At 34.8% G+C, this 14,948-nt stretch overlaps 1 protein-coding gene across 2 annotated transcripts in view; it reads right to left on the bottom strand.

Annotated features, from left to right (window-relative positions):
• KHDRBS2 (KH RNA binding domain containing, signal transduction associated 2) overlaps positions 1 to 14,948 on the bottom strand; it is a 573,828-nt gene that overhangs the window by 472,796 nt on the left and 86,084 nt on the right. For both annotated transcript variants that reach the window (XM_059399029.1, XM_059399028.1), the window contains exon 2: positions 1,919 to 2,046. In XM_059399029.1, coding sequence (XP_059255012.1) covers positions 1,919 to 2,046 — 128 coding nt within the window. The remainder of the gene's footprint in view (positions 1 to 1,918; positions 2,047 to 14,948) is intronic.

The raw sequence follows: 14,948 nt of genomic DNA, 5'->3' as shown, positions 1-14,948 counted from the left end.
GTGATTTAGTATTCTATTCATCAATTAAAAATGGCAAATTTTCTAAGGCATAAATTGTTACTTGATAATATTCCATAAAAGTCCTAATCATTAGGAGCTCTCATTCCTCACATTCTTCCATATTTTACATGAATAAGTAATAAAAAATGTGAGCATTACTTATCAAGTTAAAAAATGTAATGGGTCCCCAAAAAAGTGAAGACTCTATAATAACAGCAAGCTCGCTATCTCCATCTGCAAAATGAAGATATGTCTTTGAGTAATTCTTGATTTCCCAGTTACCTCATTTGGAAAATAAAAGTTTTATATATTCTGTGATTTCAAAAATTAGTCCCAGCTTAAACATTCTGTGATTCTAAATATTCAAGCAGGTACAATAACTTGCTAGTGAGATATGGTCTGTTTTAATACAAATAGTTTTGATATTTGATCATCTTCCCATAAATTGTGAAATTAAATCTCACACAAAAATTAGACAATATACAGTGTTCTTGTTTCAATATTCATCATTATGCATCAAATATAAACTATGGCAATCTTCACTATAAAATCACTCATGCTGTCACTTGAAGAGCCACCAGGACTTGAAATGCCTTTCACACCTGGCTAACCTGAGTTGGTCAGAAATACAGAGCTGCATTTTATTGAGAAAGAGATACTGAGCCTGTCATTGGCTTTCCCATATCGAGAGAATAGACAAGTGTTCTTCTGAGGAACAGTATCAAGTTATATAAATATTTAAATAGATGACTTAGAGAATCTTGTACTTCATAATGGATTAATCAAATTCCTTTAAAAAGACATTGTTCTTCATACCCACATTTCTCCCACATTTCATTACTAAGTAAACATTTCATGTCCATTTCTATGCCTAATTTAATATTCATAAACACATGATTATGAAATAAATTTAAAAATTTAATTGTAAAATATAAATCTACTGAATGCACCTTTCTTGCAATAAAGTAAATATAGCTTAAAAAAAAAAACAAAACACAAAAAACAAAACAGTTGCATGCCCAAAAACCTCATCTGAAAGTTAAATTTTACGGTTTGGTGGGCTGTAACAATTTATTCCTATTGAAATAATTATAAACACAACATTCTACTTAATAATATTTACTAAAATTTATCATATTAGAAGACAATGGTAAACTAAAGCATTTATTTCTGTAATTTTTATTATTAAGATAATTACATGGTCCTTGTTTCAAATTCATTCTTCAGAAAGTAAATTACCAGCTTAAATCTGAGTTTCCATTGTTAGCATACTTAATTTATTTAACAAAGAAACTCTGGTTACCCATTGGAATCTATGAGTATAAGTGATGAAACCTTGCCATTGAATGCTATGTCATGATTCTGGTGATAGAAATCTTGTAGGAAAAGCAAATGCCTAGTGAAAAAGTACTCTCAAGACAACAGTATGATAATTATTTTTATAAATGAACCCTGACTACAGAAGATTAGAGGTTATAATTTAAGGATTTAATACAGACTAGATTACTTTCCTGGTTATAATTTCCTGTGGATTGGCTAATGCTGTATATTTGGTATCATTACTTCTATTCTTTTTTATAGTAGGAATATATATTGTAACATGAACCAAAACATAATCAAGTGAGTATGTATATTTGGACAAATTGTTGAACAATTTACATGTTAAATAATAATTAAATATCTATTTATGCTTCCCATATTCATGGAATAAAAGTGCTACGGTCTTTAGGTGAAAACGGTTCATATCGGTGTACTTTCAAAGACTTCTCTTTCCTCTGTATCAGTATCATATATTTGTGTATATTAATATAATGAAATTTTAAATATTTAATTCATGAAAGACAATGAATAAAACATCAGGTCATATGTTTATCATTTTTTTCTTAATTCCATGAGAACAGAGCATATATTGCAGTACCTTTGGATATTGCTTGACAGGAATCAATACTCTTTCTGAGAGCTTTATGTTTTTGTTGCTGATGACATCAAGATATTTCTTTTCTTCATCTTCCTTTTTTCCATCAGAACCTTGAAATTTTTCAATTTCTGAAAAAAAAAAAGAAAAAACAGTAAGCAAAAGGAGTAGTCATCATAAATATGAGTATTCTTATTACTTGACTTCTTAAAAAGAGATTTTGAAGACCCTTGATAGACTTGAAACATCTGTTAACAGCTATGGACGTGCTGCTACCATACATTAACATGACCTCTTTTGGGACACCTGGGTGGCTCAGTCCTTGAGCATCTGCCTTTGGCTCCGGTCAGGATCCCAGTGTCCTGGGATCTGGTCCCACATCCAGCTCCTTGCTCGGCGGGGAGCCTGTTCTCCTTCTGCCTGCCACTTCCCCCTGCTTGTGCACTTTCTGACAGGTAAATAAATATAATCTTTAAAAAAAGGGGGGGGGGCACCTGGGTCGCTCAGTTGTTGGGCATCTGCCTTCAGCTCAGGTCATGATCCCAGGGTCCTGGGATCAAGCCCCGCATCTGGTTCCCTGCTCCACAGTGTGTTGGTGTGTGTCGGGGGGTGGGGACTGCTTTACCCTTTCCTACTTCCTCAGCTGTGTTCCTTCTCTAGCTGTGTCTCTCTCTGTCAAATAAATAAATAAAAATCTTAAAAAAAAAAAGTCCTCTGTCAACTTAAACTAAAAAATTAGCACTGAAGATGCGACTGTCTTCCATGAAGAAGTTAATTTTTAGCATCTTCAAACAAAACACAAGGAAAAATATATGCCCTTTAACAATAAAAAAAAATCTAAATGAACATAACTTTCCTAGGGACAATAAATAGAATAAAATATATTTTAAGGTTACATGTTTCATTTTTACTCGGGATTATTCCTACAAAAAGTTTGGAAAATAGTAATCATCCATTATCTAATTGGATAGTAAAGATAAATAGCATGTTATTTTATATTCTAACAAAACTTAAAGGCAATTAAAAAGGGGGTCACAGCAAAGTCTTTCGAAGGATTAAATCTGTAAATGCTATCATTCATATTCATCATTATGAAATTATCTGTCTGTATGTTTAAAATGAATCACTACTATTGCCTTATGAGACTATTCCCAAAATGGATATTTTCTGAGCAAATGTACAATACTTATCTACTCTCTCTTTTTAAAATTAGTTTATTCCAAAAAGATTCTTAAACCGCTACTGTGGGTACCACAGACAAAACAGAAAACAAAAAAGTCTCTGTTTTCATGGAATCTATATTCTGATGCAAAAAATGAGAAATTAGAAAATGAACACACACACACACATATATATATATATAAAAACATACACATGCATATTTATGTGTGGGGATAAAGAATAAATAAAGCTATTAAGACAGGATTTTTTGCTTGTTTTTTTAGTTTTATTAGATATAGGGCAAAAGCATTCTGTTTCTGTAATTTTGGAGTAAAAGAAAGGTGATGATACCCATTAAGTATGGAAATTCTCAATTCATGCTAATTTATATTGCATTTTGAACAATTATTTTTTACAGATCTGACTACTTCTGGAGGTAAAAGGAATACTGTATTGCATCTAACAGCTTTGTTCTTTGCTATTTTATTTGTAATTAGCATCTTTTCCAAAATGATTTCACATACCTTACATAAAATCCCTATAACTTTCCGAACGGAAATCTTTTAGCATACTATTTATTTGGCTCATGTGGAATTGTTAAAAATCTTTCTGAAGTAAGATTACATTGCTTCCTCAGATTGGCGGAATGAATGCCACACTGCATTGTTTGCACAAAGTCATTTACAATCACTTTTTTCAGGTATATGCTGTAATTTTCCTAAAGACAATTATCTTAAACTGTACTGCTTGAAAAGAAGCTATAGGCAGTATGTCTCTAATTTCTACTAAGAACAATGGCATCAGATTCTTACTTTTCTGTTCCAGATTATTAACAAGCCACTTTAACTGACTGTCTTTTTCAAACAAGCAGCATTCTCTATTCAGGCTTTTCAATCCCTTATATAATTATTACATACAGAACTCTGACAACTGCAAAGAAAGAATATTCATTCTGTCTTCTGATACTGACAGTGAACTTCTGATCACTGCCCTCTGCGTAAATGATCCTATCTCATACTATACTTCCTAGTTTTGCTGAGGCGATTGTAATGTGAGGCACACAGAAGAGACCAACTCAATCCCCACTCTACTAAACATATGGTTTCCCCTTGTCACTCTGCCATAAAATAAACTGAATTTGTTTGTCATTATTTGTTCTCTACAAAACTACTACCCTTGGCATTTTCAGATGTGTGTAATTTTATCAATCAGTGATTAATTCCAATAAATTTTCCATCAAGAAATGGTGCTGAATAAAATACCATTTCAACGCTTTTTCTGCTCATTTCTACACTTTCCTTTTAGAAATGTTGATACATCTTTTTGCCCTTCTGATACTTTCAAGGAGTTATCTTGTCTTTCTTGACATATCTACATGACTAATAGCTCAGTAATTATATTTGTCAAATGCATAGTCATAGGATGGTATAAGCCAAATTTGCCTGATTTAAAACCAGAGAAAACAATGTATACAACACCTTTCCTTTCTAAATTTTAGTTTAAAATAATTCTTTACTTCATCATTAATGCACATTTTTTGTGGGACAGGTATCAATAAAAATTTAAAGGCACCCATTATCATCTAGCAATAACTAAACAGTTTTGTGCAGAGGAGTTGAACAATTGTTTTATACTTGTTTATATGGTCTCTCTTAAAATTTAGCTTCATATTATTGGGAAAACATATTCTACATTAGGGTGAGCTTATGTTAAATGTCAAACTACACATATTTTAGTATTTTCTGTTCTCCTTTCATGTTTTATCTGTTAATGTCCATATTCGTTCAAGAATTTTTTTAAAGCATTCATGGTCTTACTTTTAGGGGCTCTCTCCATAGTACTGAAAGTATGACATTACCACAGAGTTAACTTTTGGTCATGGGTGTATTCACCTTGCATCCACTGGCATTTTAGTCAGCTAGAAGCTATAGTGAGAAAATATTTTTTTATTATAATAAAAAAAACATGACAGGACTCACCATTTTAATCATTTTAGGAGTACAGTTGAATAGTGATAAGTCTACTATGTTGTTATGCAACATATCTTTGGAATGTTTTCCTCTTGCAAAACTGAAATTCTAGACTCATTGAACTCTCATTTTCCATACCCTTCCCACAGGCCTTGGCAACCAGCTTTTCACTATCTGTTTCTATGCCTGACCACATTAGATACTTCTTATGAGTAGAATAGCACAGTATTTGCTCTTTAACGACTGACTTATTTCAATTAGCATAATATCCTCAAGGTTTATCCATGTTGTAGCATGTGTCAGGATTTCCTCCTTCTTAAAGTCTGTATAACATTCCATTGTAGATACATAGTACATTTTCTTTATCCATTCATCCATCAATAGACATCTGAGATGCTCCCTCTTTTTAGCTACAGTGTATAGTGCTTTGATGAATGTGGGGATGGAAGTATCTCTTTGAGCTCTTTCTTTGAATTATTTTGGATATATATGCAGAAGTGGGACTGTTGGATCACATAGCAATCCCATTTTAATGTTTTGAGGAACCTCCATACTATTTTCCATGATTGCACCATTTTATATTCAGAACAAAAGTGCACAAGAGTTCCAATTTCTCTGCATTCTTGCCAATACTTGATATTTTCTGTTCTTTTGATAATGGCTATATCCAAGAAATCACTGATAAATCTAATGTCCTGAAGCTTTCCCCCTATGTTTTCTTCTAGGAGTTTTATAGTTTTAGGTCTTTAATCCATTTGGGGTTAGGTTCTATGTATGGTGTTAAGACAAGACTCCAACTTGATTCTTTTGCATGTGGAGATCCAGTTTTCCCAACACTATTTGTTGAAAAGACTGTCCTTCCCTCATTGTATGTTCTTGGCACCCTTGTTGAAGAACATTAGACTATATACACAAGTGTTTATTTCTGGGCCCTGTATTTTGTTCCAATGGTCTATATTTCTGTCTTCATGTCAGTATCACACGGTCATCATTAGGGTTACATCATATAATACACACACACACACACATACATACAGATATATTGTTTCAGTTTTGGATTTTTTTTTTAAGTTTTTATTTCAATTCCAGTTAGTTAACGTACAGTGCAATATTAGTTTCAGGTGTCAATACAGTGATTCAATACTTCCATACAATATCCAGTGCTCATCAGAAGCACACTTCTTAATCCTCATCACCTAATTAACCCATGCCTGAACTCACATCCCCTCTGATACCCATCAGTTTATTCTCTATGGTTAAGAGTCTATTTCTTGATTTGACTCTCTCTCTCTCTCTCTCTCTTCCCCCCCCCACCTCTTACACTGTTGGTGGGGATACAAACTGGTGTAACCACTCTGGAAAACTGTATGGAAGTTCCACAAAAGGTTGAAAATAGAAGTACCCTATAATCCAGCAGTTGCACTACTAGGTATTTACCCAAAGAATACAAAAATACTATTTTGAAGGGATACATGCACCCTGATATTTACAGCAGAATTACTTACAATAGCCAAATTATAAAAACAACCCAAATGTCCATGGACTGATGAATAAAGATGTGGGGTGTGTGTGTGTGTGTGTGTGTGTAATGTATTACACATAATATACAATTTTTTACAATGTCTCATATTTTGAAAACAGGATGTGTGACACTTGAAATTTGTCTTTTGTTTTCAAAATTATTTTGGCTATTTGGAATCTCTTGAGATCCTATACATGTTTCAGAATTTTTTTCTATTTCTGCAAAAAATAAAAAAAATAAATAATTGAGATGTAATAGGGATTGCACTGAATCTGTAGGTTTCTTAGGGTATTATGGACATCTTATCAATATTAAGTCTTCCAATTCACAAACACAGGATTTCTTCTTCTTATTTGTATCTTCCTTCATATTGGTTAGTGATTTTTGTAGATTTCAGGTAAGAAGATACTTTGAAGGGAATTTTTAATTCTGCTTTGTTTCACATTTCCCTCATTTTTGTTGGGCATATAATTTCTTAATTGTCTCTTCTTGGTTTATTTTATTTTATAAAACTTTTTAATTTGCATATTAATTCATTTTCTTTTTTATATTTTTATTGATTAATGTATTTAATGCTATGAATTTTCTTTAGAAAACTTCTTCAGCTATACCTGTCTATTCTGATTAGTTGTGTTTCAATAATAATATCTTTGCAGAATTTTGGCAATTTCATTTTGTTACTCTCAAAATGTTGTTTAGTGTTTAATACCACTTTTAAAAATGTCCAGATGCACACCACGACAAACTGTGGACTCTGAGGAACAAACTGAGGGTTTTGGAGGGGAGGGAGGTGAGAGGCTGGGTGAGCTTGGTGGTGGGTATTATGAAGAGCACGTATTGCATGAAGCACTGGGTGTGGTGCATAAACAGTGAATTCTGGAACACTGAAAAGAAATAAAATAAGAAAAATGTCCAAATGTCCAAAGCCAGTCTACTTTGATATTAATTTCTTTTTTTAAAATACTTTATTATTAGGCAGAGAGAGAGGGACAAGAGCACAAGCAAGGGGAGTGGCAGCAAGAGGGAGAAGCAGGCTCTGTGCTGAGCAAGGAGCCCAATGTGGGACTTGATCCCAGGACCCTGGGATTATGATCTAAGCCAAAGGCAGATGCTTAACTGACTGAGCCACCCAGGCATCCCTAATCTCTCTTTTTTTTTTTTAATTGCATTGTTAGTATTACTTCTATATTTTAGATTTTTTAAAAATACTTTATTTATTTATTTGATGGACAGATCACAAGCAGGCAGAGAGGCAGGCAGATAGAGAGGAAGCAGGCTCCCTGCTGAGCAGAGAGCCGGATGCAGGACTTGATCCCAGGATCCTTGAGCCGAAGGCAGAGGCTTTAACCCACTGAGCCACCCAGGTGCCCCTAAATTTTAGACTTCAATGAAGGAATTCTTAGTGGGTAAATTTTTGGTCAGGGCTTATAAACATTACCAGGAATGGGTATATATTCTTTGCTGTTGGGTTGAAAGTTAGCTGTAAATCAATGTGATCTTTTTCCTACACTGGGCTCAACTTGGAATGAAAGAAGTGTGCAAGAATTTCTTTGTAATATGTGTATAAGTGGAATTTTGGTTCCTAAATTATGCACATACTTAATTTGACCAAACTCTACTGTTTTGTTCCATAAAATATGGTAGGAACATTCCCACAAACAGAAAAGATGTATTTCTATGACTTCCATTTCCCTCCAATGACCTAGATTTTTTATTTAATTTTTGTTTTATTTTATTTTACTTGACTGAGAGAGAGAATGAAAGTGTACATGCAGGGGAAGAGGCAGAGAAAGAAAGAAAAGCAGGCTTCCCACTGAGCAGGGAGCCCAACGCAGGGCTTGATCCAAGGACCCCAAGATCACCTACTTTCACTTGAGCTGAAAATAGATATTTAACCAAATGAGCCACCCAACTGCTCCTATATTTTTAAAAATATTTATTCATTCCATTTTTTTGAGAGAGAGTGAGAGAGTGCATGGGTAGGAAAGAGGAAGAGGGAGAGAGAGACTCTCAACCAGATATCCTCACAGAGCGAGGAGCCTCATGAAAGGCTCGATCTCACAACCCTGAGATGATGACTGAGCTGAAATCAAAAGTTGGATGCTCAACGAACTAAGCCACCTAGGCATCCCCAATGGCTTAGATTTTTAACCTCACCTAATTCTCCTATAGTGTAGTGAGTACGAACCTTTAATAAATAAAGTGTAATAAATAAATGAATAAATAAATAAATAATATGTAGTAAGTGCAAACCCCTACTAAATGAAAAACAGGCAAAAATGAAAAACAGGCAAAATACAAACTAACCACATAGCAAGTAAGCCTAGACCATATGCGTGTAGTGATAAGATTAGCGCGGAGTAACAAGTTGTAAATATTTTAACTTGTGCGAAATATCGTAAACCAAAACATGTTTACGATGTGTGTATGTTTTTGGTGTGTAAGCATGAGAAAAATAGGTGATGTAATATGTTATGAAGGAGACTTAGCACAGTATATAAAGAGGCATCGGGTTGGACTGAGGTGAAGCGAGTTCCCTGTCGGGAGAACATCATCGCCGGTGCTACCGACGCCCCGACAGTTTCATTGCCAACCACTCGCTGGTTCTCAGTCTCAACTTCTGCTATGACCTCTCTGTCTAGATTGTGAGGCGACGTCTCCTTCTCTGTAACAACGTCAGCAGACCATGACCGGGCCACGATAGTGGTGCGGACCTCGTCCCAATAAAGATCAAGTGAGTTACATCATATCCATCTCTCTATCTCTTCTTTACACGTTGCGACCTCCTGGCCGGACGCAGGGGTTTTGCTCGCGACAGATAGAAACAAGACAAATGCCGAGGATAAAATAAGAAAAACAAACAAACAAAACCAAAAAACCTTAAACTCTGAAAACATCCTCACAATCCAGACAATCTATAAGAACCCTATCAAAAAGTGGGTTTCTGAAAAAACCGAAAATAGTAGGAACTCTACTAGGTCCTGTATAAGGTAGAGTGTGAAAAAAAAAGAAAATTTAGATAGCTCCAAGAGCCCTGGAACACAGAAATTTCAAGCAAGTACTTATCCTCAAAAGAAGAGATGACCTGTAATGTAGAATTCTCTGTGATCTGAAAAGTAAGAAAGAAAAACAAAAAACTGGGACAAGACCACACAAGCTCTAAATGATGAGTGATTGTGAAGTAAACAATGGAGACCATATAACGCATGAGGAAAACCTAAACAATGGAGACTATACAATGCTTGAGGAAAAAGCTGGCAGTACTATAGTAGCACAAGCACTTCAGAATCTCAGAAAACAAAAATGTTCTTCTTCAAGAATAAGTCCCTTCCTGAGAGGGAAAAACTGTTTCAAGCAAAGTCCTCAAGGAGCATAAGGCAAGGATGACACCCCAGCTGAAGAGACTATTCCAAGAGAAATCTCCTAAAAACACAGGCAAAACTTTCTCATTTAAACATTAAAAAGAGAAACAGTTTGTGTTGAACCTCATACAAGTATATTATATAAGAAAACAAAAAAGGAAAATGAACTAAATAATATATTGACAGAACGTGAAAGCAGGAGAGAAACATAACAAAGTAGAAAATATATATTAAATGAGGGGAAGATACAGAATGTACAAAAGTAATAAAAGAGGCATATGTATCAGAAATAGAAATGTATTATGTAAGAACCAATAAATTAGAGGAACATGTATAAAGAGCTATCAAAGCTCAGGAGTGAACGAGAGAGAAAGAGTTTAATTCATAAGTGAAAAACTAGAAATAAAAAAAGACTAAATGGTCAAAAGAAAAGAAATAAAATCAGAGGAAAGAATTAAGCACCACTATCAAATCAGAAAGTTAAAAAGATGTGAGAGAACATGAAAGATATAAAAGACAGGTAATGACCAAGGTGTATATACCTGGAGCTCTGAGAAGTTGAAAACTAAAGCAATAAAACTGAAGAAACACTAAAAACTACAATTCAAGAAACTGTTTCATAAAAGAACTGTATGATAATGTCACATGAACTGAGGACTGTGACTAGCTCAATGTGCTGATCCGAGGGAGAGGGATAGGCAGAAAGAGGAAGCGAGGTAGAGGGAAAAGGGGTGGAAAAGAGAAGGAGAGAGATCGATTTTGAGGCTGAGAGGTATAAACAATAATGCAAGATTTAATGGACGAGAAGTAATTGCTACAAAATTAGTTTCAGACAGTGGTTAAAACTCGGGCTTAAAAAACAAACAGGGCGCCTGGGTGGCTCAGTGGGTTAAGCCTCTGCCATCAACTCAGGTCATGATCTCAGGGTCCTGGGATCCAGCCCTGCATCAGGCTCTCTGCTCAACAGGGAGCCTGCTTCCCCCTCTCTCTCTGCCTGCCTCTCTACCTAGTTGTGATCTCTCTCTGTCTCTGTCAAATAAATCAATAAAATCTTTGAAAAAACAAACACACACACAGAAAGCAAGAAGACAAAACACTGTTTTAAAATATGAGCAGTAAATGTCTGCCTCAGTTTGACACCTGGAAATTATAAGGACCTATTTTATATTTTTATATTTTAGCCAGAGGCTTCCATTGAGGTTAAACAATAACATTGTTTTTTAACACTTAAACTGTCCCTGCTCCCCTTCCCCCAGGGGACTTACTTAAAAATAAGTCCCAGAAACCAGCCTCAGGTAATAAAGCTCAAATACAAGGATGGGTCAAGCCAGATGGAGATATCTGATCAGTGGGGGCGCACACTGTCTAATAGCTACCAAGGTGATGGGCTAGTTTCTATGGCTACCATGGGGTGAATTGTAATTCAATTAGCCACCTATGTGAGGTCAGGCCAAACCACATGGCCTTTGCACTATAAAAGTTAGTCGGGAAAGCAGGGAGGGGTCGTCCTCTCTGTAAAGGGCAGCCCCAACGGGTCTGTTTGACCGTGGGTCTGATTCTTGATGCTTGGCGCAAAATAAAGCTTTGCTTGACCTTTGCTTTGTGTCAATCTCGCTCCTTTAATCACGGACCCATTATTGGGGCATAACAGAAATTAGGAAAGAATCTTTGGTGTATTGTAAGAATTAACTAAATTAATATGAGCAAGGTGCTTAGGTGTCTGTCAAAAGCATTGTTGTTTTTATTATTATTCTCATTATTATATAATAAATTTAAAAGGACCAAAGCAATGTTTGCACTAGAGCCATAAGGCAAAATTTCACCGAAGAGGGATCTAGAAACTGATTTCCAGGTTAAGAAAGCATTACAGAGAAAGAGGGAAAGCAACTTGCTGGACTGAAGAATTATATTGTGTAATTCTTATGTATCAAGAAAGGCTTTGGGGCACCTGGGTGGCTCAGTGGGATAAAGCCTCTCTTCAGCTCAGGTCATGATCCCAGGGTCCTGGGATCGAGCCCCACATCAGGCTATCTGCTCCTTGAGAGCCTGCTTTCACCTCTCTCTCTCTCTCTCTGCCTGCTTGTGATCTCTGTCTGTCAAATAAATAAAATCTTAAAAAAAAAAAAAAAAAAAAAGGGAAAGGCTTTTCATTTTGCTAATGTTTTAAAAATATTTTTAGTATCTGCCCTATATTTGTAGTTTATTATATTCTATAGCTGCAAGTATAAACAATGTCAAATCCTTTAAAGTTTAGATTAAACTCATCCTGAAAATATGAATAAAATTTCAATGAAGGGGATTCTATCTGAACGTGTGAATTCATACCTCCACATTCCAGTCACTTTCTTAATAATATATGATTTCTTCTGAAGTCATAATTCACACTTTCTTTTTAAAAATATTTATGTATCCACTTTGAGGGAGACCATGTGGGTGCGTGTGTGCGTGCATGCATGCGCGCGCGCACACACACACACACACACACACACCCCAATAGTGAGAGGGGCTAAGGGAGGGAATCCCTCAGCAGACTCCCATTGAGCATGGAACCCAGGCTGGACTGGATTTTACCATCCATGAGATCATGACCTAAGCCAAAACCAAGAGTCCATCACTCAACCAACTGAACTACCCAGGTGCGCCCATAACTCATACTTTCTAAACTGGGTGTTGAGTATTTAACAGTGGTTTCCCATATACTTCTACATAGCATTTTTCTGACCTCCAGAATACAGCTGGCTTAAGATTTTAGAAAAATCAGTAGCCATAAAATTGATGTGCTAGGCTGTGTCTATATAGCAATGCTTTGTACAAGATATTTTATTGTGGTTAAACTTATTTTTGTAACTGGCACATTATAGAGATTCATATTTTTAAACAAAATGACATATAATTACACAATAACAGGGAAATCACAATTATCTTGTTTCATGAAAAATCAGTTATTTAACATAAATGAGCTTTTCTCTTAAAACCATATTTAAAAATTGGGCAGTTGCATATTTTAAGTGATCTTTCTAAAATAAATTCATTACTTCCCAGACATTTCAAGGAATATGCTTTGCATGATCCAGGGACTTTATGATGAATGTGAACTATTCTATCAAAGCTAATCAATGTGAGCAATGAATTTAGTCTTTCATTAATTGAATAAATACTCTTTTTTTTTTAATTTTTTATTTTTTATAAACATATATTTTTATCCCCAGGGGTACAGGTCTGTGAATCACCAGGTTTACACACTTCACAGCACCCACCAAAGCACATACCATCCCCAATGTCCATTGGGGAATAAATACTCTTGAATTATAGTCTACCTCACAGAGTATATGGAGGGTTAAGTAGAGAAGGAAAAGAGTAAAACCCATGAAATAATGAGGGAGACTTAGTATACATGATTGAGGTTGAAAAGTCACTAGTGATGAGACTTAGGATAAATCCTGAAAGCAAGATATATTCTCCTAACTATAGGTAAGAAATGAAGGGAGAGAGGGAAAAATAAATGACAGTCCCTAAATAAGTGATCTTAGCAACAACATTGATCGTGTGTGTGAGTGTACACACACGTGCTGATTTATTTCACCAAGAAATCATATAACCAATCTTGTTAAAACTATATACTAAATAATAATAAATGTTCTTAGTCAAACAAATTACAAAGAACATGGTTATACTTAACTTATTTTGTGTGCCTAAATGTTTTCATGAGTGAAATACATGCTCTTCCAAGTACTTAAAAGTTCTAAAATTCAAATAACTTCTAGCTCTAGTGATATTTTAAAGAATCAAGATACATTTACTTTCCAGTTAGACTTTGAAAATAATTTTTAATGCAATATGAGAGAAAAGAACATTTACATGCAAGGTATAATTGTATTATATATTGAAGCAAAGAACATAGAATTAGCCTGGGAGGAAAACAAGTTATTGCCAATAAAATACAAATGACCTTTAAATATAACAATGGGGAATGATGCCAGTATTGAGTTATTTTGAAATTTGTGCTTTGTCTAAAACCAAAAGTCAATAAGAGGCTGTAAAAAATTCTTTTATTTATGGGTATTTTCCAAAAAGACTTTATAATACAAATAATGTTCAACTGCCTAGTGATTAGAAGTCCTTATTATAAATGAGGCATGAACAACTTACACTTACGTTATAAAACTGAGCAAAGGTTATCCTACTTATTTCACCTTCAAATTATACCCTTTAAGTTGCTAAGCAGAAATGTTTTCTGCTGTTTGTATTTGAATACAGAACCAAGCTTTTATCAATTAATGTAATAGAATACAAGAGTGAAATATAGAGTAATTTCCATCATCCTTTAGAATCCCCATGTAAAATCTTAGACATCAGCATTCTATAATGCAGTAGGATTCCTGCATTTTAAAATTCTAAAGATCTAAGTCTAGAATGAATGGCTAAATAGACCATAAATAACAACTGTTTGTTGTGAAACATAAACTTAACATTAACTATAAAAGAATCTGAGGAAATGATTTGGCACAAAATTTGCTTTGTTGCTATTGATCAGAAAGATATATATACTTTCAAATCTCAGTCCCAAAGAAAGGGTGAGGAAATATCAATGTTACTTTGACATATGTAATTTTTTTTAGCAGCATAACTCCATGGGGTAACAATTATCTCCCTTTTCAAATAAATAAACAAACAGGAGTTCAAAGAGCTAATGTAATATATACTATAAATACAAGAAGGAGAACAATAGGAAAAAGGGGGGATTTGAAAATTCAAGAAGAGGGCGCCTGGGTGGCTCAGTGTGTTAAAGCCTCTGCCTTCAGCTCAGGTCATCATCTCAGGGTCCTGGAATCGAGCCCCACATCGAGCTATCTGCTCAGCAGAGAGCCTGCTTGCCTTCCTCTCTCTCTGCCTGCTTCTCGGCCTACTTGTGATCTCTGTCTGTCAAATGAATAAATAAAATCTTTAAAAAAAATAAGTCAAGCAGAGAGAGTCAATTATCATATGGTTTCACTTATTTGTGGAGCATAACAAATAGC

Source organism: Mustela nigripes, chromosome 5 (genome assembly GCF_022355385.1).
Source record: "Mustela nigripes isolate SB6536 chromosome 5, MUSNIG.SB6536, whole genome shotgun sequence".
NCBI lineage: Eukaryota > Metazoa > Chordata > Mammalia > Carnivora > Mustelidae > Mustela > Mustela nigripes.
The sequence above is the reverse complement of the archived record's forward strand: the minus strand, read 5'-3'. Positions and strand labels throughout refer to the sequence as shown.